This window comes from Pipistrellus kuhlii, unplaced genomic scaffold (genome assembly GCF_014108245.1).
Source record: "Pipistrellus kuhlii isolate mPipKuh1 unplaced genomic scaffold, mPipKuh1.p scaffold_m20_p_15, whole genome shotgun sequence".
Taxonomy (NCBI): Eukaryota; Metazoa; Chordata; class Mammalia; order Chiroptera; family Vespertilionidae; genus Pipistrellus; species Pipistrellus kuhlii.
In genome coordinates this window covers 11694721-11722401 of record NW_023425460.1, presented here as the reverse complement: position 1 = coordinate 11722401, position 27681 = coordinate 11694721, and the positions used below count along the sequence as shown (strand labels likewise).

The 27681-nt window shown below is 37.9% G+C and overlaps 1 protein-coding gene and 1 non-coding gene across 5 annotated transcripts; one reads left to right on the top strand and one right to left on the bottom strand.

Moving 5' to 3' along the window:
- Window positions 1–200: 200 nt before the first annotated feature.
- Window positions 201–24049, top strand: VPS26A (VPS26, retromer complex component A). 4 transcript variants are annotated; one of them, XM_045581801.1, is made up of 10 exons: window positions 207–213; window positions 286–338; window positions 6228–6377; window positions 10548–10623; window positions 11564–11720; window positions 12319–12483; window positions 15817–15923; window positions 19595–19663; window positions 21979–22121; window positions 23622–24049. In XM_045581801.1, the coding sequence occupies exons 2-10, from the start codon at window positions 336–338 to the stop codon at window positions 23733–23735; spliced, it is 984 nt and encodes a 327-aa protein (XP_045437757.1). In that variant the 5' UTR covers window positions 207–213; window positions 286–335; the 3' UTR covers window positions 23736–24049. The 4 variants fall into 4 exon arrangements, with proteins under 4 accessions (XP_036294174.1, XP_045437757.1, XP_036294175.1 ...); XM_036438281.2 differs by having other exon boundaries at window positions 201–338; XM_036438282.2 differs by lacking the exons at window positions 207–213; window positions 21979–22121 and having other exon boundaries at window positions 224–338.
- On the bottom strand, window positions 2677–2783 carry LOC118719638. The gene has a single exon (XR_004988203.1). It is a non-coding gene; the product is annotated as a U6 spliceosomal RNA (small nuclear RNA).
- Window positions 24050–27681: the final 3632 nt, after the last annotated feature.

Sequence of the window (27681 nt, the reverse complement as noted above, 5' to 3'; positions counted from 1 at the left end):
ACAGTCACGCGACGGAAAGGAGCGCAAGGGGGACCCGGGAAGCCTCCGGCCGCGCAGGCCCCGCCCACTTTACGACAACTCAGGGCCCCGCCCCGGGCCCCGCCCCCTCCGCCGTAGGGTGGAGCGCGAAGCCCCGCCCCCAAGCGGCCTTTCTCGCTGGCCAATAGGGCGGGGCTTGAGACCAGTAGGAAGTCGGTGCGGAGGGAGGAAGGGGTCACGTGCTGTGGGCGGCCTGGGGTCACGTGACGGAGTGCGGGTCTGGGAGTTCTCCTGAGGGGAGCCCAGCGGAGCGCGGGGGACGCGGCGGCGGCGGCGGCGGCGGCGCGGCGCTGACAATGGTGAGTGCGCGGCGCCCCGCGCGCTGGCCGCCAGCCGCGGCTCGGGACTGCGCGGTGGGACGGCCCAACCGCGGCCCGGTGTCGCGGGAGGAGCCGCGGGCGGAACGGCAGGCTAGCGGGGGCGGGAAGCCGCGTTAGGCCCGTCGGGCCACGGCGGGGTCTGGCGAGGGCGGGCGACGCGGACGCTCCCCACCCTCGGCGGGGCCCTCGCATCTGCGGGCGGCGGCGGTGGCGGCTCGCTCTCCCGGCCATGTCTGAGCCTCAGCCCTCGCTCCTCGGGCGGCTGTGGGGGCCCTGGCTGGGTCCTCGGACCCCGCCTCGGCGGGGACCCGCCGCCGCCTCCCCTCCCAAGGTAGCCAGCCCCCCGCTCTTCCCCGGCAGCTTCGGCTTCTTTCACGGGGGGTGGCGCTTGAGTCCCCTCGTTCTGGACTCGGGTGGTCAGTCCTTCCCAGAGTGTCACCAGCTGGAGGACTCTAACTCCGTGTTTTTTTTTTTTTTGTTTTTTTTTGTGTGTGTGTGGCTTTTTTAAACCTGGGTCTGGTGACATTCTGAGATTTCTTGACCCGAGTTCTGGTTGATGCTGACACTTGTAGAATGAGAGGGGAAAGGATCCGGGCGTTGGAAATGGGGCGTTTGTAACGCCGAGGACGTTAAAGCCCGCTGCCGGCTTAAGCCCCGGCTTTCGTTTCCTTCCCCACGCGATTCTGGAAGTGCCCGCTGCGGGGTGTTGGAACGGCCTGGGAGCGGAGGGAGGACCGAGGACTCCAAACACAGGGGAGGCATCAGCGTGGGCACGGGGGCGTTTAACTGTGTGTGTGTGTGTGTGTGTGTGTGTGTGTGTGTGTGTGTTGGCAGGCAGTCTCTGGATTTGACCTCATCGGGCTCATTTATTTAATGGCAGTATTCGTTTTCATTCATTTCATTTAGCAAGCATGCTGTTGAGCCCTACTGTGTGTTCTCCTAACACTACCCGCTTTCTTTCCCAAAGCTCAGAGGTTCAGGAAGCTGCATGGCACTTTGGCAAAGGTCCAACCTTTATTTTATTTTTTAAAGTGACTTGAATAAATACAAGTAAGGATGGACATGCTCATTTTAAAACTTGGAATCTTTTCCCCTTTCATTCAGCAAATAATTAGGTGCCCAGGAGCCGTGAGCGAGGCTGAGACAGCCCTTGCCCTCTTGTAGCTTCCAGTCTGGAGGGAAATACACGTTTGTTTAATTATCTGTGTAACTTGGGAATTACAGCTGTGATAAATGCTAAGAAGGAAGTGTTGGGGACCTTGCCTGGTCAGGTGCTAGGGAAGTCTTTAATTGGACATAATTTGCAAATAAAACTTAAAAAGCCCTCCTCCTCCTTTTTGCTTACATTTAAAGTGGTTACTTCTAATAAGCTTTTGAATTATGTTCATGAGCAAGTTGTTTTTCTTTTCAAGTTAGTCATCAAACTAAATTCTTAGGCTTTATAACCTTGAAATGGGCACATATGTATGAAAATTTGCTGTCTCATTGCTGTGTATGGGATAAGTAAATAAAGTTTGAGAGCCTCCTTTCCACTCACCTGGAGTTGCATTTCTTTACATCCACTGGACCTAGTGAAGTTTCTTCAGTGAGATCCAAAAAGTTTGGTTTTTAATATAACTACATGTAATTTTGCTAGATGATGATAATATTGGATTTACAAATTAAATGAACAATTTTAAACTAAAACCAGTGATACAAGATTTAGGCCTAAAAATGAACAACAACAAAAAACAATTTCTATAAAGTATTGCTCCTAAAATTCTCATTTTCTAAATGTTTACATGAAGATAACTTTTCCAAAAGAACTGAGTAGTCTTTCACTTTAAAGATTTCAAAACTGCCTTCTGTAATTTCAGAGGTCTATATTAATGTATCCTAATCCCTGTTACAATTTTTATTCCCTTCTTCAAGTCTTCACCATTCTGACAATTCTGTAGTTTCCTCTTTATATATTGGGAGTATTTTTAAAAATAAATTTAAAAATTTTATTTATTTTTTAGATATTTTAAATCTTCACCTGAGGATATGCTTTTATTGATTTTAGAGAAACCATGGGAGAGAGAAAGAGAGAAACATCAATAGGGTGTCCTGTACTCACCCTGACTGGGGATAGAACACAAAACCTTTTGGTGTACGGGATGGTGACCCTCCAATCATCCAAGGCTGAAAGATTTTAATTTTGAAACTTTTTGTTTTAAATAACAGAAGATGCACACCTTGAAATAAAAACTTCAAAAGCAAAACTTTGGGTAGAGAATCCTTTCTTTCAACTCCTTTTATTTTATTTTTTTATTTTATTTTTTATTTTTTATTTTTTTTAAATATGGAACGCTTCACGAATTTGCGTGTCATCCTTGCGCAGGGGCCATGCTAATCTTCTCTGTATCGTTCCAATTTTAGTATATGTGCTGCCGAAGCGAGCACTCTTTCAACTCCTTTTAGAAAATTTTTTTTTTCTCAGATATTTTTTCTCTCTGTCGTCTACTTGTTAAATGTAAGACATCCACAATTTTCTGGAGGCTTTTAGTAAGGCTAATTAATTTTTTAACATATCCTAGTGTAAAAAAAAACTAGATGTTAACCCAGTGCTAAATTCTCATGGCATCATTAATTAAACCTTGTTAAAAGGTTGTAGTTTTATTTTTCAACTTGTTGTTATTCTGCAAATGCAATACTGGGTTTTTAAAATATCTTCTGATCTCTCCCAATCTTAGTTTTTTGATTGTGTTGAAAATTAAGTCTATTTTTAAATTTTTAGTTACGAAATACTTACTGCATATAGGAAATAAAGGATGGCATAGTTCTTACATATTTTTAATTTTTATGTATTGTGTCAAAATAATACTTATTGTTTACTTATAATGTTATTAGTTAATTGGGAAGTTTTATAAAACTCAAGTCTATTTTGCATTTTAATTAGTGACAATTTTGATATTTTATTTTAGATTACTTGATCTTTTAATATCAGCCTTCAAATTCAAAGTTCAGCTCCATGTATTAAATATATGTATGTGGAAAAAATGTTACCATTGTATTTCCTATTTATAAGATAATTTTTATAGTTTTCAAATTCATTTTTTCTGGAAGCAGCTCTGGGGAAATATTAAGGTGGAATGAGAAAATTAAATGTTATTGTCCTGCTTTTATGTTATAACTCAAATGAGGCCATTGTCTTCTACTCTTTCATAATTGCTACACACACACACACACACACACACACACACACACACACCAGCTCAATGCTTTTACATATTGTTCATAATTAGTAAATATCAGATGACTGATATTGAGCTGCTGTACATTCTCATATCTGTAGCGCTTCTGAGAAAATACCCTATTTTGAGCAAGTTTTGAATTTAAAACTTCGGGTATTAAAAGCTAGCTAGGAGCCCTAGCCAGTTTGGCTCAGTGGATAGAGTGTTGGCCTGTAGACTGAAGGATCCCAGGTTTGATTGCTGCCAATGGCATATGCCTAGGTTGCAGACTTGATCTCCAGCAGGGGATGTGCAGGAGGCAGCCAATCAATGGTTCTCTCTCATCTCCCTTTCTGAAATCAATAAAAGAAACACACACACACACACACACACACACACACACACATATACATACATACATACATACATACATACATATATACATACATACATAACTAGGAGCCCTGGCTGGTATGGCTCAGTTTGACTGGGTGTCATCGGCTCAGTTCCCTGTCAGGGCACATGCCTGGGTTTCAGGCTGGATCCCCAGTAGGGGGCCTGCAGGAAGCAGCGGATCCATGTTTCTCTCTCACACCCATGTTTCTCTGCCTCTCTTCCTCTCCCTTCTCTCTAAAAATCAATAAAACTTTTTTTCTTTTTCTTTTAAGAAAGCAGATAAAAATCCCAACTCATGTTAGCTAACAATATGGCATTGGGGATACAGCGTGAAGAAAATAGATAAAAACTCCCTCTCACATGAGCTAACAACACAGTAAGAAAGAGTACAGAATAATCAAAAGTAGTTGTGAGATCTAAATTTGGAGAATACAATTTTGATTAGGAAGTTAGGGAAAGCCTCGTTATGGACATGAGTCAAACTGAGGCTGAAATGATGAATTAGTTAGGTTAAGGATACTTGATCTAGGTCAAGAAGGAGAGTGGCAAATTTGATGAATTTGGATCAGTTGAGGCATGTGTGGCTGGAGAGATGGATAGAGGCAAATAATTTGTAGGCCATGTGAGGAAATTGTGTGTGTGTGTGTGTGTGTGTGTGTAAAATAACATTTCAGCCCAGCCAGTGTGTCTTGAGTATGGGCCTATGAACCAGGAGGTCATGGTTCAATTCCCTGGTCAGAGCACATGTCCAGATTCCAGGCTTGATCCCCCGTAGGGTGTTTCTACCTCTCCCTTCCTATCTGAAATCAATAAACATATATATATATATATATATATATATATATATATATATATATATATATATATAAACTATTTCACTGAAGTAAACGTTAGCTATATAAAAGTGCACAAGTATGTGTATAGCTGGATGAATTTTCACAAAGTGAACATACCTGGGTATAATCACTCGGCTAAAAACAAACAGAACACGACTAGCAGCACCCAGAAGTTCTCTTTGTGCTTTCTCCAACCAGTTCCTGACTTCTAGAACTATAATGGGTGTTACATTTTTTTTTTTTATTCAATAAATGGAATCACAGAGTGTGTATTTTTGTGTCCAGCCTCTTTCCCCTGACATATGTGTGAGATTCGTGCTTGTGGCGGTTACATTCCATTGCTCACTGTATGAATATAGACCAAATTTATATCCATTCTCTTGTTGATGTATATTTGGATGTTAACTATTTGGGGCTATTGTGAACAGTGATGGTTGTGAACATTCTTATACTGTCTCCTGGTTCATGTATATGAATTTCTGTTGGGTATAATAGATATCTAGAGGTGTAATTGGTGGGTCATGGGATATGTTTAGCTTTACCAGAGAATGCCACCTATTTTTAAATCGATGTTCCCATTTATACTATCACCAGCACACTAAAGGATTTTAAACAGAATGATGATCAGATTTATGTTTTTAAGAGATCACTCTGGATGTTAGGGCAGAGTAAAAGGGGATATAGGAAATAGGAGAGGAGATTGTTCTCTGTAAATTTTTTTAAAAGAACAGAAAACTAGCTTTTGTAAATGACAAAAATAATCCACAACTAAATCTGATTATTGGAGTTACTAATGGATTTTGTATTACTAGTATGCTTTGACAATCAAAAGCAATTGATCTTTGTCTCTTATAGTCTGTCATATTCAGGATTTACAGAACAAGGCATATATATTTTCTTTGGAAAAATTCACAGAAATTTAATTTTTCTCTTCCATTAGACCCAGTTTTATTCCAAGGGCTTACACAATGTAACACTTCTTGCTCAGTCTTATATAGAAGTAGATTTTACAGAAAGAAGTACACCATAATAACTTATCTGGATTTGTACAAGTAATTTGGATTTATGGGTTCTGCTATAATGAAAGAACCTTATAGAAGTATAACTAAAGATGACTTCTCCATCCAGATTTTTAGATTTCTAGTATGTGTATTTGGTTATTTATAGTGATTGTGTGTGTAAATGATTGAAATTATGGCATGCTTAAATTTATATAGTTTTTGTCTTTTTATTGTAAGAAATTTAACATGAATTTATCTTAAATTATTTAGTATACAGTACTAACAGTATTTACATTATTGTGTTAAACTTAAATTCTTATTTCTTATGAATTCACAGATTTACAGTCCCTTTAACTGTAGGTCATAGGTAATTAAATTTGAATTATAAAACATAGCAACGGACAAAACATGATCATTATGAGGATTTTTCTTTTATTTCAGAGTTTCCTTGGCGGCTTTTTTGGTCCCATTTGTGAGATTGATGTTGTCCTTAATGATGGGGAAACCAGGAAAATGGCGGAAATGAAAACTGAAGATGGCAAAGTAGAAAAACACTATCTTTTCTATGATGGGGAATCTGTTTCAGGAAAGGTAAATTGTTTGTTTGTAGGCTTCTAGAATTAGTCACCAAAGTGGTATCTGCTGTTTCTAAATGTGAATGACCTTTTAGAGATGGAGTTCTTTTTTCGGAGATCCAGCCAAAAACCTTGCTTTATTAAAGAATATTTATAAGAAAGATATTTAAACTAGAAAAGTTACAGCAACAGAGTTTAAATTAAATTGTGTGCAGAATTTGTGTTGGTGACTATCTGCTTCTGACAGTTTCTCCAATGGGAGTGCAATCCATGCAAAATTTGTTGAGTTATAGAGATTAAGAATAATTCCCTAGTATACCTTTCTAAATGTTTCTAATTCTTTGTAGCTTATCTCTCTGTACTCCACCATTGTATCTCTCATTTCTTGATACCCTGGGGAGGAGTATTTTGGAATGTGTCTCTGCATGGTCAGATATATTTATAATACCTCCTATAAGATTTCACTTTCCTTTTCCTTATCAAATAATGTATAAGATTATTTTAAAAATATATATATTTTATTGATTTTTGAGGAAGAGAGGAAGAGAGAGGGATAGAGAGTTAGAAACATCGATGAGAGAGAAACATCGATCAGCTGCCTCCTGCACATCCCGGGATGTGTCTGCAACCAAGGTACATGCCCTTGACTGGAATCGAACCCGGGACCTTTCAGTCTGCAGGTCGATGCTCTATCCACTGAGCCAAGCTGGTTTCGGCAAGATTCTTTTTTTTTTTTTTTTTTTTTTTTTTTTTTTAATGTATAGAATTCTTATACCTTAGTGCACATGTGTCAAACACAAGGCCCGCGGGCCAAATCCGTCCCGCCAGGCCTTGCAATGTGGCCCGCACCGCGCTGTCATCACTGCACTCCGCTGCGTTTCCATCACAATGACAGTTTATGACTGTTCAGTAAACCATTCGGCCCGTGATTTAGGCTGGATTTTAGATTTTGGCCCCTTCTCTGATTGAGTTCGACACCCCTACCTTAGGGAATCAATAGTCATTAGTCTATGATACTTATGAATGGTAATATAGACAAAGTCAAGTCATAAAACACTTGAAATAGTTTTGTTTTTTTTTTTAGTATAAAATAATGAGAGGTTTTTCTTCCCTGCTTATTAAAGTAATATAGACACATATTAAACAATTTGGAAAATAAAATAACTATAATGCCATCATCTGGGAAAAAATCCACTGTTAAAATTTGTGCTTCTTCCTAGTCTCTGCATTAATTAATGTTTCTAGCTCTCTATCCCTCTCCCTTCCTCTCTGTAAAAATCAATAAAATATATATTTTTAAAAAAGTATCACTGAGTTGGTGTTAAAACTCTTTAGCCCAGTTCACCCTCATAATTTCACTTATTTTTCTATGCTCCATTGCAGAATAGCTTTTAAGCCAGTTTACTTAATTTTGCCTTTCTATTTTGGGATTCTTCAGATTCCTCTATAGCTTGAATTAGGCTTAAAATATATATAAAGCCATTGACTGTAATGCCGGAACGACTGCTATGATGCCCACTGCACCAGTGAACCCAGCCCGATTGGGGGTTGGGGCTGGCCTGCAAACCCTTGGCAGCCCCAAGCCTAGGCCAGCCCTGCTGCCCAGCGGGGACCCCCGACCACCCTGATTAGGGTCGTGGCCAGCCTGCAAAGCACCTGTAGCCCTTCAACCAAGCTGGCCCCACCCCCAGTGGGGACTCCCACCCTGATTGGGGCATGGTCTGCTTGGGCAAGGGGCTGTGGGCAGTTTGCAGGCCAGCCACGCAACCAATAAGGGGAGGGGGTCTCCGCTGGGGGCAGGGCCAGCCTGCAAACCCCCGGTTGCCCCTCGTCCAAGCTGGCCCTGCCCCCCCAGCAGGGACCCCTTACATCGATTCAGAGCTCCCACATGTGCACCAGACCTCTTTCCTATGTAATAGAAGAGTAATATGCACATTCACCCTAATGGCAGAATGACTGCTGGACCAGTCACTATGAGGCACACTGACCACCTCTTGGTCTCTTTCCCCCGCTGGCAGGTTCCGATTGCCTGATGGCCATCCGCAGAAGGGGCGGGCTGGAGAGCGAGCAGGAACAGCTAACCTTTCAGTCCCTTCCCCTGCTGTCAGGCACTGATCATCCCATGGCGCTCAGTGCAGCAGCTGTCCCCTGGTGGTCAGTGCGCTCCCACAGGGGGAGCGCTGCTTGGCCAGAAGCCGGGTCACAGCTGGCGAGCGTAGTGGTGGTCGTAGGAGTCTCTCCTGCCTCTACTGTAGGCGGGTGGTAAGGGATGAGGGGTCCCAGACACACACACACACACACACACACACACACACACACACAAACACACACACGGGGAAAAACCCTGGAGAACTACCAAGAAGGAAACAAAATTATAATCCAAAAGTAGCTGCTGTTAAGAGAATTTGTTTTCTGTGGTTTTAAAAAATATAATTGGCATTATAGTTGTATACAGTTTGACCATGCTTCCTTCATGTAACATATCATGCACATCTTCCCACATCATTAAAAATTCTTTGACCATATTATTTTTAAACTTTAATAATATTTCATTATATGATGTACCACAATTTAATTATTTTTTTCCTGAGACATTAATTTGGAAGGCAGGTAACTAACTCATCCTAGTTACAAATATGAAAGATATGGAAGAGGGATTATTTTAATTTACATAGTTTATAATAAGTAATTGGACCTCTTTTTTTTTTTATTGGTCCTCGATTTCCATTATCTTTTGAGAAGGATTGTTGGGGAAAAAAAGCATTAAAGAGTCACATTACCAATATTTTCTATAGTAAAGAAAATGTTTTTATTAGTTAATCCTTAAACATTTGGACTTTTAATATGCATGCTTGCACTTTACAGATATTTGGTCAAATTAAGATTTTATAAAATTAATATTTTTAATAAAATGAAAGGTATAACCTGTTCCAGAATTGGGCATGTGTTGTTATAAACGTAGGCTAGTGATATATAGCAAATAATAAAACTTAAAATGTGTTCCATTTGTGAAAAAAATTAAGATTTTCATTTGGCAAATATGAATTCAGGGATTTTGAGATTATATATTTTACCTCATAAGCATGTAAAACAAATCATATTCAAAATTTAAATCTTTAGACATTACTAGTATGTTTTTAAGATGAGTAGCAGACAGAACAGAAGCATTGCTTTTAAAGTTAGGAATTAACCTATATAATAAAAGCCCAGTGACCAAATGGTGGATCGACCAGAATGACTGCTCAACCAGTCGTTATGACACACACTGACCACTAGGGGGTAGACAGTGCAGGAGCTGCTGCCTGGTGGTCATTGCACTGCCACATTGGGAGTGCCACTTGGCTGACTGGGATAAGTGGCTGCTCCCACTGCAAACCCTGGGCAGATGGGCAGGAACCGGGGCTGCCATTGTCACCTCCTTGTCCAAGGTTCCTCCTCCCCTCTCCCTGCTGCCTCCTCTGGATGCCTGAAGGCCGTGCAGAGCTGCCTCTGGGCTCATGGAGCTGACCCTGGAGGCTTGGAGTTGGGTTGCTGGCTGCCATGGGACTGAAGCCTACTCCGCTGCCTCTCAATGCTATTGTCCCTGGGCCCGGCCCTGACTGGGTTCCCTGGAAAGGCGAGTGCTCTGGCTCCACAAAGATGCTAGATCAGGGAGCAGCTGCCCAGGGGGCGGGTCCACAGCTGCTTGGATGACCGGGATGAGTGGCCGTCCCACAGCGGGCAATTCCTGCAGGCCATACCCCCACCCGTGCATGAATCCCGTGCACCGGGCCTCTGGTAGCAAAATAATCTTGGTTACAAAAAGCTGAAAGTGATCTTTTAGATCAATTCTTGGAGTTAATGATTACCTTACATTAAAATGCTTTTGTTGTAGGATTGTATAACTATTTGACTAGAAAACACATTGGAATAGTTGAAAGTTCCCCCCTTTTTTGATTAAATATTTATAGTTCTCCAGATATAAGGATTCCTTCCCAAAAATGCAGATATTCTAAGGGTATATGTAATAGGTTCATTAGTGATTGTATCTGAGTAAGTTATATGTTCTGTGCTCATGATTTAGGTTGGTGTCTCAAACTTCAGAAATAAATACCTGAAATTCTTAAGCATTGCTTTCATCTGGAAGGAATCAATTAGTAGGCCCATTCAAAGGATTAACATCTCGTACAATTTCATGTTTTGGCAGGTGAACCTAGCCTTTAAGCAACCTGGAAAGAGGCTAGAACACCAAGGAATTAGAATTGAATTTGTAGGTCAAATTGGTGAGTTGTAAAATAGTATTACTTTTTTTTCTTTGAGTTTGAAGAGGATTGGAGATAGCACTTAAATAATTGAATTAGATTTTAGCTTTGTAGAAGGAATTGATTTTATATTATAAAAGGAATTATTTTATAAACATCAAATCATGTTTCTTTCAATTGTTTGACTTATCTGCTTTTATTGTTAAAATTAATTACTAAACATGAAAGGAGTTATGTAATCTACCAGCCTTGAAAAATAATTTAGCTAAATTATTTGACTCATTGAAATTTGTATCTGCCTCAATTTTTTTCACCAGCTTTACTCACAATTATGTGTCACCTTCATCCATCACTTTCCAATTACCCATGCCATTTGTCTTCCTAATCTAGTGTTTGCCTGTAGCCACTCATTTGTCAACAGAAAATTCTGTGAGAAAGGAAAGATGTAGTTTCTTATTGACCTAGATTAACTTGTGTACATTTCCATACATATATTTTAGAGACATTCTTGATTTAGCAATATAACTAAATTTTTGGTGCTGCAGGTTCAGGAAAGAGAAAATAGGTCTTTATAATACTGTATATATAGCTAGGTTTTAAATCTTAAGTTTTATTGTATATTTTTAAAATGTCATATTTGGAATGGATGAGTGCTTATTCACATCTATTCTTGATGAGATTATACTTGAGCAAATTATAATAATTAACTGATAGTTGATTTTAGTTTTTTGTATATTATAGTTTTTATCAATTTGCCTAACAAAGCAAAAGAATAAAACACTTTTTGCCCCGAAGGGAGGAAGTTCAAATAATTGCTGGAAATTTATCTTAAGTTAGCTTCATATTGGGCAAACTCTCACTACATTAAAGGAATGAATTTATTTGCTTTGGAGGTAGAAATTTGGGTTTTAATGAAATTATACTAAATATAATTGGTCTTTTGCTTTTTAAAATTCCTTAGAACTTTTCAATGACAAGAGTAATACTCACGAATTTGTAAACCTAGTGAAAGAACTAGCCTTACCTGGAGAACTGACCCAGAGCAGAAGTTATGATTTTGAATTTATGCAAGTTGAAAAGCCATATGAATCTTACATCGGTGCCAATGTCCGCTTGAGGTATGAATTAGGTGTATTAGGAACTATAGACAGAGTCAAAAACTACAAAATAATGGTTGCTGCTGAATGTCTTAATAGAACGTCTGTTATAATTCTGGACTTTTAAGGTTTTTAGAAATTTTGTCAAATATTTTGTTTTGTCTGACTAATGCTAATCTTCTGAGATAATAAGAGCCCTCTATCATTATAGATTTAGAGGACCCCATTATGAGAAGTCTTATTCATATATTTCCTTTATATGAATTGTTCCTTAGGTACTTTATTTGTTGTGTAAATGGATTACCCTCTAAATCCATTAGTTTCCCAATAGATCATTTACTGTATGATTAAGGAGTGGTCCAATAGGCTTGATGCTAGCACTCCAAATTCATCTAAAAAGTATGTACACTAGTTTTAAAATTGAACTGTTGTCTTTCGTTTTGTTTTCATGGTGGGGGCATTTATTTAAAAATTAGAATTCCTTCATGAAATAAATGAAGTTGATCCCAAAAGAGTTCTAACAAGGAGAAAGCTGAGTAAACAATTAATTTTTGTTTTGTTTTTAAATACTGAAACTTATCATAGGAGATTTAACTTGACTTTTCTATTAACTTCATAGGTATTTTCTTAAAGTGACAATAGTAAGAAGACTGACAGACTTGGTAAAAGAATATGATCTTATTGTTCACCAGCTTGCTACCTACCCTGATGTTAACAACTCTATTAAGATGGAAGTGGGCATTGAAGATTGTTTACACATAGAATTTGAATATAATAAATCAAAGTAAGTACTTTTCACAAACAGATAGCTTAAATGTTCAGGGGAAATTAAAAAGTAGCTTTTCAGGTTTTTGTAAATTGGTCAAAATGAGGGTAGAATTGACATTAATCTGCTGTTAACAGACCAACAGAAACTCTGAGCCGAAATAAACTTCAGTAGGAGTTTGTTCTGGCTTCTGACTCAGTGCAAGTGTCTTTCATATTCTATTCCTAATAAATTTCCACCTGGTCATTTTTTATAGAGCATCTTACGATCTCAGAAGGTAGCTAAACCTTATGTCTAAAATTTTATTTTACTGGCCTGACATCACTTTAGCCTGATCATCTTTAAAACTAAATAAAAATACATTTTTTCTGACAACATAATAAATATATTGTCATTATTGAAAATTTTGATAATGTGGGGAAAGTCAAAGGAAATAAAAATATCACAAATTTTCACTTTTACCATTTAACCACAATTAATATATTCTCATATATTTTTTCCATGTAAAAGGGAGAGGTATATATGTTTATATATGTTGTATTTTTATAGAAATGTTTTAAAATATATATATATAATTGATTTCAGAGAGGAAGGGAGAGGGAGAAATAGAAACATCAATGATGAAAATCATTGATTGGCTGCCTCCTGCCTGCCCCTACTGGGGATTGAGCCCACAAGCCAGGCATGTGCCCTTGATTGGAATTGAACCCAGGACTCTGAATCCATAGGCTGACACTCTGTCTACTGAGCCAAACTGGCTAGGGCTGGGCTCTTATAGTTTAATGCCTTTTTAAGCTTTATGATGGAAATTTTCAAACACATACCAAAGTATCTGAACAGTATAATGAATCCTCATGTATCCATTGTCCAGCTCCAACTATTCAGATTTGTTTTGTCTGTATTCAGCCCCACACACCCATTATATTATATAGCAGCATATTCCAGACATAAAATTTCTCCCATAAAAATTATGTATCGGCCGAAACCGGTTTGGCTCAGTGGATAGAGCGCCAGCCTGCGGACCAAAAGGTCCTGGGTTCGATTCCAGTCAAGGGCATGTACCTTGGCTGCGGGTACATCCCCAGTAGGGGGTGTGCAAGAGGCAGCTGATTGATGTCTCTCTCATCGATGTTTCTAACTCTCTCTCTCTTCCTCTCTGTAAAAAATCAATAAAATATATTTTTAAAAAAATTATGTATCGCCCTGGCTGGTTTGGCTCAGTGACTAGATCGTTGGCCTGCGGATTGAAGGGACCTAGGTTCAGTTATGTTCAAGGGCACATGCCCGGGTTGCAGGCTTGATTCCCAGTAGGGGGCGTGTAGGAAGCAGCTAATCAATGATTCTCTTTCATCATTGATATTTCTACCTCCCTCTCTGAAATAAAAAAAAGGGAAAAAAAGCTAGATTTAAAAATTATCATTTTTAATGTAACTATATTTTTATTTCTAAAAAAAAAAAAAATAATTCATTAATATTTTCACATTCCCAGTCAGTGTTCACATTTCTGTAAATTGTCTCATGCAGGGTTTGTTCAAATCAGTGTTCAAACAAGATTTGTTCTATCCAAACACATTGAATTTGGTTGGTTTGCTCTGAAATCTAATTTATAGGTTTCCCCCTATTTTTTTCATTGAAGTTTATTTGTTGAAGAAATGGATGTATACACTCTTTTATCTCCTTCCTGCATACTCTTCTCTCACATGGTTTTTATTAATTGTCACTCCCCAGTTTGTTTGTTTTTTAAAGAATTGTCTTTGCAACTTTGACAATCAATTGACCATGTTTATTACTAGTGTTCCAGTACATGTTTGTGTAATATTAGAGTGTTCAGAAAGGGAGAGAGAGGGTGAGAGAGAGAAACATCAATGAGGAGAGAGCTTCATTGATTGGTTGCCTCCTGCACACCCCTTACTAAGGATTGAGCCTGCAACCAGGGCATGTGCCCCGACCTGGAATGGAACTTGGGACCCTTCAGTTCACAGGCTGATGTTCTATCTACTGAGCCAAACCAGCTAGGGCCACTCCCCAGTTTTTATCACTGAAAATGTGATATATATCAGAATCTTTTTAAAAAAATATATATTTTATTGATTTTTGTACAGAGAGGAAGGGAGAGAGATAGTTAGAAACATCAATGAGAGAGAGTCATCGATCAGTTGCCTCTTGCACACCCCCTACTGGGGATATGCCCGCAACCAAGGTACAACTCCTTGACCGGAATCGAACCCGGGGCCCTTCAGTCCCCAAGCCGACGCTCTATCCATTGAGCCAAACCAGTCCCCGCTCTTTCAGAATCTTAAATTATGTTGTTGATAAAATTATTAGATAGTTTAGGACCTAAAAACTTGTCACTAGGGGCCTTCGTTCAGGCTGACATAATTGCATTAGTTAACTCCTGGGATGATATTTGGGAGAAGGCTTATAAAGACCTCTGGATATTGTAGGAATTCCCATTTTATTACCACTTCATTTCAAGGTACTTGGGAAAGATCTTTTTTAAAAACATGTTTTATTGATTTTTTAGAGAGAGGAAGGGAGAGGGATAAAGAGTTAGAAACATTGATGAGATAGAAACATCAATCAGCTGCCTCCTGCACATTCTCCACTGGGTATGTGCCCGCAATCAAGGTACATGCCCTTGACTGGAATCGAACCTGGACCCTTATTTCTGCTGGCTGACTCTCTATCCACTGAGTCAAATCGGTTAGGGCAAAAGATCTTTGATTATTAAACGAGGCCAGGTGATTTGTTAGCTACACTATTCTAGCACTCAGAGTAACAATGACACTAAACTCTTGTGTACAGTTTTTGTTCAAAAACATCTTCATACACCAAATTAATACTTCAAGTATCAGAATCTTAGTTTTCCATGCTTAAGTTCTTTGGAAACTAAGTTAATTTCTGGGTAAGGAACAGTAATCAGGCTAATTCTTCCTTTTGAGATGTATTGAAGTCAAGTAAAAGTTTGATTCCTTATTTTTATAGTACAGTTATGTGCTGCATAACATTTTGGTCAGCAACACACCTCATGTACAACAGTGGTATACCATAAACCTCAGTGTGTAGGCTATGCCATCTAGGTTTGTGTAGTGCACCCTATGATGTTTGCACAGCAGAGTCCCCTAATGATGTGTTTCTTAGAACATTTCCCCATCATTAAGCAGTGCACACTGTAAAATGATTAACACTTTTTTGAAAAAGAGGAACATTAAACAATATGAATAGTCAAAATGGTATTCTTACATAGCTATTAATCTAGAGATGTCTAATAAAGGCTTTCAGGACTTATTTTACTAGTTCTCTTTGTTTTTTTAAATATTTGTATAAGTGAGATATATTCTTTCTCCAAAGGTATCATTTAAAGGATGTGATTGTTGGAAAAATTTACTTCTTATTAGTAAGAATAAAAATCCAACACATGGAGTTACAACTGATCAAAAAAGAGATCACAGGAATTGGTAAGTTGAAGGAGTATTTGAATGAAAATTCCTGTTTAGTTGAAGTTTTAAAATCTTAAAATATTATTTGAACATAAAATTCATATTAGATATTATCTTTGATAATATTGCTGGCAGTAAGTCACTCATTTATGTTTTTTTTAATTTGATTTTTGAATACAGTAGTTCTCCCTTATCCATGGGGAATACATTTTAACTAATTAATTCATTAATTATTATTAATCCTTCCCTGAGGATGTTTTCCATTGATTTTTAGAGAGTGGAAAGGAAGGTGGGGGGAGGAGAGAAAGAGAGGGATAGAGAAAGAGACATCAATGTGAGAGAGACAAATTGATTGGTTGCCTTCTGAACATATCCCCACTGGGGCTGGAGATTAAACCTGCAACCCAGGCATGTATCCTTGACGCAGAATTGAACCCACACCCCTTTGGTGCAGGAGTTGACGCTCTAACCAGTGTCCGACACTGGCCAGGGGCTAGGGGATACCTTTGAAGACTGAAGTGGATGCCTGAAACTACAGATAGTACTGAACCCTATATATACTTTGTTTTTTTTTCTATGCATACAGATTTATGGAAAGTTTAATTTATAAGTTAGGCATAGTAAGAGATGAATGATAAAGAAGAACAATTATAACATTATACTATAATAAAATTATGTGAATATGTCTCTTAGAATGTCTTACTGTACAGTATTTACCTTTCTTGTGGTCACATGAGATGCTACAATGCCTATGTGATGGGATGAAGTGAGCTGAATGATGTAGGCATGGTGACATAGTGTTAAGTACTATACGGTTTACTTGAACACAAGCACTGCAACACCAAGCACTGCCTGTGTGTGTACCTGTGTACTAAGTGATGAACAGGCAGCTTATATAGCGTGGATACAGTGGACAAAAATGATTCATGTCCCAGGCAAAATGGAATGGGACTGCATGAGATTTCATCATGCTACTCAGAACAGCGAGCAATTTAAAACTTATGAATTGTTTATTTCTGGAATTTTCCAATATTTTTGGACCATGGTTGACTGCACGTAACTAAAAACAAATTCACATAGTTTAAAAATAAAGTATAAGACACTGTTCAGTAAAAACTGTCCTATTTTTGTACTCCAGCTACTCAGGTAATACATTTATAAGTTTTTAAATCCTTCTAGACTTCCTTTTTGCCCAACATTTTATCGTAGCAGCTGCTTTTCTGGTTTTGCTATGCAGCCCAAGGAAAACAAGAAGAAAGATGCTAGAGAGTTGGCGAAGAAAGCAAATCTGGGGCAAGGCCCAAAGAAATGGTCCAAAGGCAAAGTTCCACCCAAGCTCAATAACCTCGTCTTGTTTGACAAAGTGACATATGACAAACTCTGTAAGGAAGTTCCCAACTATAAGCTTATAAGCCCACTGTTAGCTCTTGAAAGACTGAAGATCCAGGATTTCTTGGGCCAGGGCAGCCCTTAAGGAGCTCCTTAGTAAAGGATTTATTAGTTTCTCGCCCTTAACCTTTACTCAGTTAAGCAAAGGTTGCAGGTTCGATGTCCCGTCAGGGCACATACAAGAAGCAATCAATGAATGCATAAATAAGTGGAACAGCAAATCAATGTCTCAACCCCCCCCCCCCCTTTCCCCTTCTCCCCACCCACCTCCCTTCTCTTTATAAAAATCAATAGCACAAACAATGATCTAGTTTCAAATCACAGCTCAAGTAGTTTACACCAGAAACACCAAAAGGGGGATGTCCCAGCTGCTGGTAAAGATGCATGAACAACAGATTCGTCTCACCAGCTATACATTTTGAAAAATAAAACTTAATTAAAGAATCCCTTCTATTTATGCATTTATATGGAAGTTCCTCTGTATTATAGCCCCCCATTTCAGTTAAATGGTTACATACAGTACACTCTTGCTTTTTCACTTAATAATGTACCTTAGAGATCTTCCATATCAATACATAAGAAAGAACACTTCATCTTTTTTTATAGTATTCCATTCGGTGTATGTACTAGTATTTAACCACTCTGCTATTGGTATGCATACAGGTTGTTTCCAGTCTTCTGTTATTACAAAAAGTGCTTCAGTTAATGTCATTTTGCCTGTGTGTGTATATGTGTGCATAAGATAAAATCTTAGAAGTGGAATTGCTATTTCAAAGAGGATTTTCATTTTTAATTTTGATACACAATACCAATTTGCCCTCTTTAGGGTTGTAACAATTTGTATCTGCCAGCAATGAATGTAGGGAGTGCCTTCCCCCCACCCCCTATTCTCACCAGCACAAGGTTATAACATTTTTAGCTGATCTCATGGGAAGGGGGAAGAAGTTTTTCATTGTTATTTGAATTTAACTTTCTTATTCAGGGTGAGGGTGAGCATCTTTCATATGTATAAAAGCCATTTGTATATCTTCTATAAACTGCCTATCCATATCCTTTGTTCCATCTCCATTGGATTATTAGTCTTTTCATATTTATAGAAACTATATATTAGGGAAATCAATATATTTTTCTGTTAAGAGCAGAAAAAAAAAATCTCCCCAGATTATCTTGCTATGGTGCTTTATGCCATGTAGAAGTTCTTAATATTTATTTAGTTTATTATGTTTTCTTTTTATGGACTCTGGGTCTTATGACAGTCCTTTTTCACACTGAGGTTCAAAGAATTTTCTTAGCTTGATTTTACTAAAATAATATAATTTAGGGATTTTATTTAAGTTGATAAATCATTTGGAATTTGTCTTGATGTAAGCTATGAAGTATGGATCCAACTTTACTTTTTCCAGATGGCTAACCAGTTGACCCAAGTCACTTATTGATTCATAAACTTTTTTTTATTTTGTTTAGTATATAGATTTAGTTTGTCCCCTTTAGTTTTTTGGCTGAAAATAATTTTAGGTAACACTTTTTAAGAATGTATAATTGGTAATCATAATGATAAACATTTATGATTTCTTAATCTCTATGTTTCACTTGCTAATAAACATTACAGTTATTGCCCTAAGTGGATAGAGCGTCAGCCTTTGGACTGAAGGGTCCCAGGTTCAATTCTGGTCAAGGGCATGTACCTTGGTTGTGGGCACATACTCAGGGGAAGGTGTGCAGGAGGCAGCTGATCGATGTTTCTCTCTCATCGATGTTTCTAAGATCTCTCTCCCTTCCTCTCTGTAAAAAATTAATAAGACATCTTTTTTTTTAAAGAAAGTTAGTTATTTAAAGACATTAAAACCAAACTTCAAGTTCCCATTTGTTGTTTTAAAAATTGTTTATTGAAACATTTTTTCTGAGTATAAAAATTGTTTGATTCTAGAAAAATTTTAAAAAATAATATATAGTCATAATCCAGAACAGACTTTAGTCTTTGCATGTGTGGCTCAGTGATTGAGCGTCAACCTATGAACCAGGAAGCCACCATTTGATTCCTGGTCAGGGCACATGTCCGGGTTGTGGGCTCGATCCCCATTGTAGTGTGTGCAGGAGGCTGCCGATCAATGACTCTCTCTTATCATTGATGTTTCTCTCTCTCTCTCCCTCTCCTTTCTTCTCTGAAATCAATTTTAAAAAAAAGGTCAACATTTTCACAAAATAGAAAGATAAATTAGTACTAAAATGTAGTAGGAAAATGAGAAGAACTGGAAATTATATTATGGAAATATTTAATATCATTTACATTATTGTACTAGGACCCAGTACCACAACAGAAACAGAAACAATTGCTAAATATGAAATAATGGATGGTGCACCAGTCAAAGGTAACATTTTTCATTTGTTTCTTTTGTGTTATAGGTAGTGCAAACAGCAGTGTTCATGACAGTTTTGTTTGAAAGTATTTATGTAGTATAAGAATTTTTGTTGGGAAAAAAAGAATCTTGGTGTATTTTTAAGATGATTTTCTTTAATGATGGTTTTCAAGATCATCTTTGTATATATATACTGAGAAGATTATAATAGCACTTTGTAGCCTGAAATAAGGTTTAATTTTTTTGCTGTTTACAGTTACAATTTAGAAGATATGTATATCTTTTCTAGTTCTGAATTTGTAATATTATTATTGTAGTTTGTCATTATAATTCATCTCTGTAAATCTTATTGATTCTTGCTGAACATAAGGTGAAATATAGGTGAGCATTAATTCCTGTGGGATTCTAGAGTCCTTACAGCCCCCCAAATATAAGCAGTTTCATTACTAGATAATCTTCAGTGTGTAAAATAATAAAGCCAATATTTATCATTTTAAATGTATGCCTTTGGCTTTTCTAACTCTGTTAGTAATTACTTCAAAAAGTAGCTATTGTTTATTAAGTGCCAACTACTGCCAGGTGTTCTAAAGTTCCCCGCCACCTTTTGAATTGGGTGGTGGTATTCCTATGTCACAGATGAAACCAAGATGCAGAGAGGTTAAAAAAAACTTGTTAAAGGTGATACAGTATAGGAGAGGCAGAACTTGACTTCTCCCTATCTTAGATTTTTAGCTGGGACTGTTGAACAAAAAGATTACTAAGAGAAGAAGAGAGTTTGCTTACCGTATGCAGTGCACATTGTGCAGGAGAAACTTCAACAAAACATAACTCAAAGTGGTGGCTTAGAATTTCAGTTATAATATAGCATCTTCAGAAGGACAGAACATTTGGACAGCAATGGCTAGACAAAGAAAGTAAATTTTAGGCTTCTAAGGGCGGCAAACTGGGGGAGTGTAAATACATGGGAGGAAACTGATGATTCCTTTGGTGCCATCCCTGGGCTGATGAATCTGTCTCCATTAAGGGGAAATTTGTATCCTGCCTTTAGGCTGAAAAAGGGGAGGCATTTCTGCTTTTGTAGTTTCTTAATTGCCTTAGACTCAAAATAATGTCAGAGGCATATTTTGTGGAGACATTCTGGTTTCCTAATCATTGCAGAGTTGGAGTTTGAGCCCAGTCCTTTCTGACTCCAAGCCCGTGTGTGCTGTTTTCCAGCAGCCACAACTTTTTATATAAAATGATGCGTTTTATATCTCAGGAAATAGATGTGTACAAGAAATGTATTATATAAAAAGATTCCAAACAATATGCAAACAGTTAACCCTAGGAAAAGAGAAGCCATGAGAATCTGAATAGCAACTTTTTAAAAAAATATATATTTTATTGATTTTGTACAGAGAGGAAGGGAGAGAGATAGTTAGAAACATCGATGAGAGAGTCATCGATCAGCTGCCTCTTGCACACCCCCTACTGGGGATATGCCCGCAACCAAGGTACATGCCCTTGACCGGAATCGAACCCGGGACCTTTCAGTCCCCACGCCGACGCTCTATCCATTGAGCCAAACCGGTTTCGGCTGAATAGCAACTTTTTGTTTTGTTTTGTTTTTTGAATAAAGGAATGTCATCATTCTGAACATGTTTGTTACTTTGGATAAATTAGTAATAAGTATACAAGAATTTAAACACATGATTAGAAATTACGGTAAACAGTGAAAACAGAAGATAAAACCACTAAAGCAGCACTTAACCTGCTGGCACTGTTCTAAGACTTTTATATTTGGTGTTAACCCATATACTAGGAGTCTTAACAAATTCTTTGTAAGATGGGTGTTACTGGTTCCCCATTTCACATATGAGGAACTCGAAACAGAATTGTTAAGTAATTTGGTGAAGGCCATGCATCCAGGAAACTATTAGAGTTGGGATTAGAATTTAGGCATTCTGGTGCCAGAACAGTGGTTCTCATCTAGGGCAGTTTTGCCACCATCACCCCTCCCTACTCACTACTCCCACCCTAGTAGATTTGGCAATAGTTGGAGACATTTTTGGTTGTCACATTTGGGAAATGCTGCTGGAATCTTGTGGGTAGAGGCCAGGGATGCTACTAAACCTCTTACAGTGCATAGGACCTTACCCACACCAAAGAATTAACAAGCTCAAAATGTTAATAGTGCCAAAGCTGAGAAACCCTGGTTTAAAGTTTTACTCACGCTGCCCACTCATGAGGAATGGAAGCATTGGTATCTTCTCTATAAAGATTAGTTCTGGTTATGTAACTATATTTAATAATCTTTTAAAATTCAGTGGAAATTGCTTTTCTTTCAGGTGAATCAATTCCAATAAGGCTATTTTTAGCGGGATATGACCCAACTCCAACAATGAGAGATGTGAACAAAAAATTTTCAGTAAGGTACTTTTTGAATCTGGTCCTTGTTGATGAGGAAGACAGAAGGTACTTCAAGCAGCAGGTATGGTGCTACCCAGGCTTGTATTTTGTTCAATGACAGTTATAAAAACACCGGGACAAACTCATTTTTCTAAGTTTTATTATATTGAGCAAGCGGGTTAATAATAAGTGAAAACCTGAGAGTATGGTAAGAAAGTAGGTGTGAATGGAATTGTATTGTGATAGATCTCATCCCAATCATTCGGCAAGACTCTGGAATGGGCTACAATTTAGCAGGGCTTTTATTTTATTTATTTATTTATTTATATTTTTTTGTTTTGTTTTGTTTTTTTAAATATATTTTATTGATTTTGTACAGAGAGGAAGGGAGAGAGATAGAGAGTTAGAAACATCGATGAGAGAGAGTCATCGATCAGCTGCCTCTTGCACACCCCCTACTGGGGATATGCCCGCAGCCAAGGTACATGCCCTTGACCGGAATCGAACCCGGGTCCCCTCAGTCCCCAAGCCAACGCTCTATCCATTGAGCCAAACCAGTCTCAGCTGGGCTTTTATTTTTCTCAAGAGTTTTTTATAAAAGCAATACCCACTATTTGTAAAAACAAACAAAACAAACCCACAAAACAAAAACAGGCAATAAAGAACAAATTGAAGTAAAGGTCATCAAAAATTCCACTTTCATTGTGATTAATATTCCAGACAAAATTATGCATGTGTTTAGAACACATAAAGCATGTTCTTTTCTTTTTCACTCAGCAGTGTCTTGTTGTGATTAGAATTTTTAAAAAAATATATATTTTATTGATTTTTTACAGAGAGGAAGGGAGAAAGAGAGCTAGAAATGTCAATGAGAGAGAAACATCAACCAGCTGCCTCCCGCACACCCCCCACTGGGGATGTGCCCGCAACTCAGGTATATGCCCTTGACCGGAATCGAACCTGGGACCCCCCAGTCCACAGACCAATGCTCTACCACTGAGCCAAACCGGCTTCGGCGTGATTAGAATTTTTAAAAAATATATTTTTATTGATTTCAGAGAGGGAGGGAAAGGGAGAGATAGAAACATCATTGATGAATCATTGATTGGCTGCCTCCTTCACATCTTCTGCAGATCCAGCCCGCAACCTGGGCACATGCCCTTGACCAGAATCGAACCTGGGACCCTTGAGTCCGCAGGCCAATGCGCTCTCCACTGAGCCAAACTGGTTAGGGCATTTTAGTTGTAGTTTTAAAGTGGTTGTGTGAGGCAGCAAGTTCAGGTGTTTACCTATGCTGCCATCTTGGTTTCCCCCCAGATTTATTTTTTAAATCAGTAGTAGCTAAAATTTTGTGTCAGATTGGATTGGTGATGGTGGTGTGCATGTGAGCTGGTGGGGGCAGAGTTGGCAGAAAGGACATTCCAAGATTAGAATTATAGGAAAGTAGGTCAATCAGGGCTTTTAGTAGGAACGAATTTCATTTTGTTTTGGTTAAAATAGAAATGGCAGCATTTTCATGATGAAAATTTAAGGCATAATATGAGAATATTGATTTGTTGTTATCTTGTATTACTTTTACTAGGAGATCATTTTATGGAGAAAAGCTCCTGAAAAACTGAGGAAACAGAGAACAAACTTTCACCAGCGATTTGAATCACCAGAACCACAGGCCTCTCCTGAACAGCCTGAAATGTGAACTGAATAGGAGAAAAAAATAAAAATAAAAACTCTTAAACTGTTGAGATTAAGTTTGGCTGATTAAAGATGGTTGCAGCATAAAGTGGGGGGAAGGCCAAAAGTCCATGTATAATAGTCTTCCTTTATCTTACAGTGCTGCATTTATTTTATGATATAACTAAATATTCTTACATGTACTACATTTTAAAAAGTGCTTTCTTTGAAACACTGGAACTTTCTTAAGCTGCCGTTGTTTTTTTTTTACTGCACACTTTGATGATAAGCACTCATATATGCATCAGTATAAACATTAAAGATTTTCATGAGTAGGCTGGTAATTGTAATTTTGCTTTTTTTATGCATAATGCAGACTATAAACCAATTTCTTCTATTTTATGCCAATAATTACCTCTTATCCTCTACATACAAAATTAAATATTTTGTGTTCAAATAAAATTGGAAAACCTGAGTTTCCCTTACATCCTACGGAGATTTAAAACATGGCATCTTAATATTTTTGAGTACTACATTTATGTTCTTACATTATGTGTATTTGAAAAATGCAAATGGAATGTTGCCCTGTAAGTGCTTCTGAGTCTACCATTCCAAAGCTTCCTCAGTTTTATTCTTTGAAGTCGTCTTTGGTTAAAAATATTAACGTTTTCCTTGCAGAAATTATGTGGCATGTCCTTTACAGCCTTTTCTTTTTTTCCTGTCATGCTAAGTAACCATTATGCTACTACTATCCAGCAGGTACACTGTATTTTTCTGCAATGTGTAGTTGATACTATGTTGGCATTTAGAATTTGATAAAACTAATTTTTCTGTTAATTCTTTGAAAAATCTTTTTTTAATTTAAGGAATCTTTTTTACTATATACATGCAAATACAGTTTTCTTGACTTTACAAGTATTCTCTTCCCTTTGAAGTGAGAATTTGAGGATGGGGTGATTTAGGTGGACCTGTTAATAAGCATATAGTTATCCAGATCTGGGACAGTATGTTTGTTAAATTGGAACTTGGGCTCGTTCAAACTCAATTTTAAATTTCACCCACTCTGTTTAAATTTTAATACTGAATTCAAGTCATTTGTTCAATGTCTGTAAAAAAGCTGCAGTCATGTGCCTAAGGTCTGATCTCAGACACACTCAATGTGGGTTGTAGGAACTAAAACAACGAAGCCTGTTGTGTGAAACTACTCCACATGATTCATTGGTTTTTGTACCAATATATTTTATACACTTCAGTGCAAGTCTTGTGAGTTAACCTTACTTTATGAGTAAGCTAAGTAATCCAGATTACATTTCTTTAAACTTGTTTTATTACCATGGCACTTAGATAAAATGGTCGGTAACCAACTTCTGGCAACAGGTGCCATGTGCCATGTGCTGGAGCATCTATTTTAAATGTGGATATATGTAAATGGTCATATTTCCCTTTCATGCAAGTGCCTGTTCAGAGTTTCAAAATTTAAAAATGCCAAATATTCTCATGGTCACTTGCATGTAATCTAGAAAATATTCACAGGAAATTTGAGAACTAATTGTATTTATCCAGCCTCAAATCATGTGACCATGGTGTATAATAAAGAATTTGAAACAGATACTGAACTTGCGTTAAGTGGTTAAAATAATTCTTTTCTCAGATTTCTTCTCATTGTCAGATTGCTCAACAGTTCAGGAAGCTATAATTAAGAAAATTTAAATTTTTATAAATATTGCCAGTTTCAATTTTAAATAGCTATATAAAGCTATTAATTAGGTGGCTTAAAACATCAAATGGAGAAACTGGATAACCAATGGGTGTGGGCTGCCTGTCACTACTTGAGCCAATGAAGCAGAGACAGAATTGAATCATGAGTGTTTATTCCAATCCTGCCGGCAGTACGGGAGAGCACAGGTCAGCCACAGAAATCTGCTCTCCCTCTCCCCAGAGGCTAGCTGCTTATATTGGGCAGAAGGACGAAGATTACTTGGGAAAGTAGAAATTACAGGATGGGAAGTAGGCAAGGTATAATGGTTACAGATAACAGGCAATGTGGGCTGGGGGGTTCACAAAGCCCCGGGACCAAATTATTTCAGCAATAAAGTTAATATTCGTGATGATCATTTCTTGGAAAAGGAGAATGGACTGCATTGTGATGCTAACTCCCATATCCCGGGGGTGTACAACTCTCAGCCAGATTAGAATGTGCTTTCTCTAATCAAAACAGGACAATCCCGGATTGATTAACACTTCTTATAGCTAGTCCCTACTATTCTATTTCTGCCTCTAACAATAGGATGCTTACTTTGCTTGTCTTAGTTGCAGAACCAATTTGAAAAATAAAAATTTGAATTCAGTATTTGGTGAATTGAGTAAAAAGCTGGCCAGCTAATCTGAGTAAACTGGAAAAATAACTTGTGTTTTCATCGTGTACAATCTCTAATCCAGAGGTTCCCAATCCTGGCTGCATGTTTGTTTTTAAATATATTTTTATTGATTTTAGAGAGGAAGAAATATAAACTTCAATGATGAAAGAGAATCATTGATCAGCTGCTTCCTGCACACCCCCTACTGGGGATCAAGTCATGTGCCCTTGACTGGAATCGAACCCAGGCAGGCCGATGCACTATCTCCATTGATCCAAACCGGCTAGAGCCTGGTTGCATGTTTAAATCACTTCAATAGTTTTTGAAAATAACTATTCCGGATCCTACTCAGGCCACTAAAATCAGAATTTCAGGGTCCTGGACATCAGCATTAAAAAGAGCTACCCAGATCACTGTCTGAACCATTTAAATAGTTATTTTTCTCACTCGTGAAGAATTCTCATTGTTTTGAATTGTTGAGCAGGATAACTTTTTTCTCTAACTCATTTATGTTTGAGCCTGCTAATGAAACTGACAAAAGACAGATTAGCAGGAGAAAAACATTTGAATTTAAGGGAATTTATGAAACTGACAAAATGTTGGTTAAATTTGGTGTTTAAATTGATAGGGGGAAATGGGGTAAAGGACACTTGCAAATGATTTCTTAGGAGTATTTGGGGGGAGAAAGGACATGGAAAAGCAAATGACTCTCAGGAAAAATACATACCTGGGTCCTTAGGAAAATAGTTGGCAGACAGGATAGCTTTGTGCCAGAGTCTATTTTTTTTTTTTTTTAAGTATAAAGAGATGTATGATAATTGAGTTCTTTTGGGAGGCTCTGCTTTCAGGCGGATAGGGACTTCAGGAACTCAAATATTTAACACTTTTATGCCACAGTGGCATATTCTGGAACCCTTTAGTGTGGATGAAATAGTTGGTATACTCAATTTTAATTACTATGTGAGCCAGTAGTCTTCATGTTCCTTTTATATTCAGCTGAATCTTGCAAATAGTATATAAAGGAAATTTTCGGGGGCTTTTACAAGCCTGGATTGGAATGTAACACTTTTTAAGTTTCTAATTAGACAAAGGCATAGTGAAGAAAATGTGCATCAAATATAATGTATCCTTTTTAAGGCTCTCCAGTGAGCATAATTCTTACATCACTCCCCTACCTAAAATCAGTGATTTGATTCCAGGGTGAAGTTTACATTCCCTATTACAAACACCTTCAGCTCTGTTTTGCCAGACTCCAGAGAATTATCCACCCTCTGTACACTCCAGCTAACTGCTAGTAAGGCTCTCCTGGCCTAGCTGGCTTGACACCATCTCCATCTCTAAGGCAAAGAGCTGTGGGTTCAGTGTGCGGCCAGGACTCTGCTTTACCGCACTCAAAAGACTGGAATTCAGTGGAGTTAAGCCTCTTAAGGCTCAGTCCGCTTTGTTTGGTATACTTTTGTGCTTATTATATACACACTCAATATCTGAATAAATTGCTAAACCTGACTTTTCCTATGATTATGAAGTTAAAGATGTCCTTTAAGAAAAATGTACGGGTCCAAATGTAATACTCTTGTAACACTGTTTAAAAAGTATCCTGTGAATCAAAGGCAC

Excerpts from the sequence above, each read along its gene's own strand:
- VPS26A (XM_036438281.2), top strand. Across the intron at positions 19,664-21,978 it reads GGATGGTGCACCAGTCAAAG|GTGAATCAATTCCAATAAGG; the intron begins GTAACATTTTTC and ends CTTTTCTTTCAG. Across the intron at positions 22,122-23,621 it reads GAAGGTACTTCAAGCAGCAG|GAGATCATTTTATGGAGAAA; the intron begins GTATGGTGCTAC and ends TACTTTTACTAG.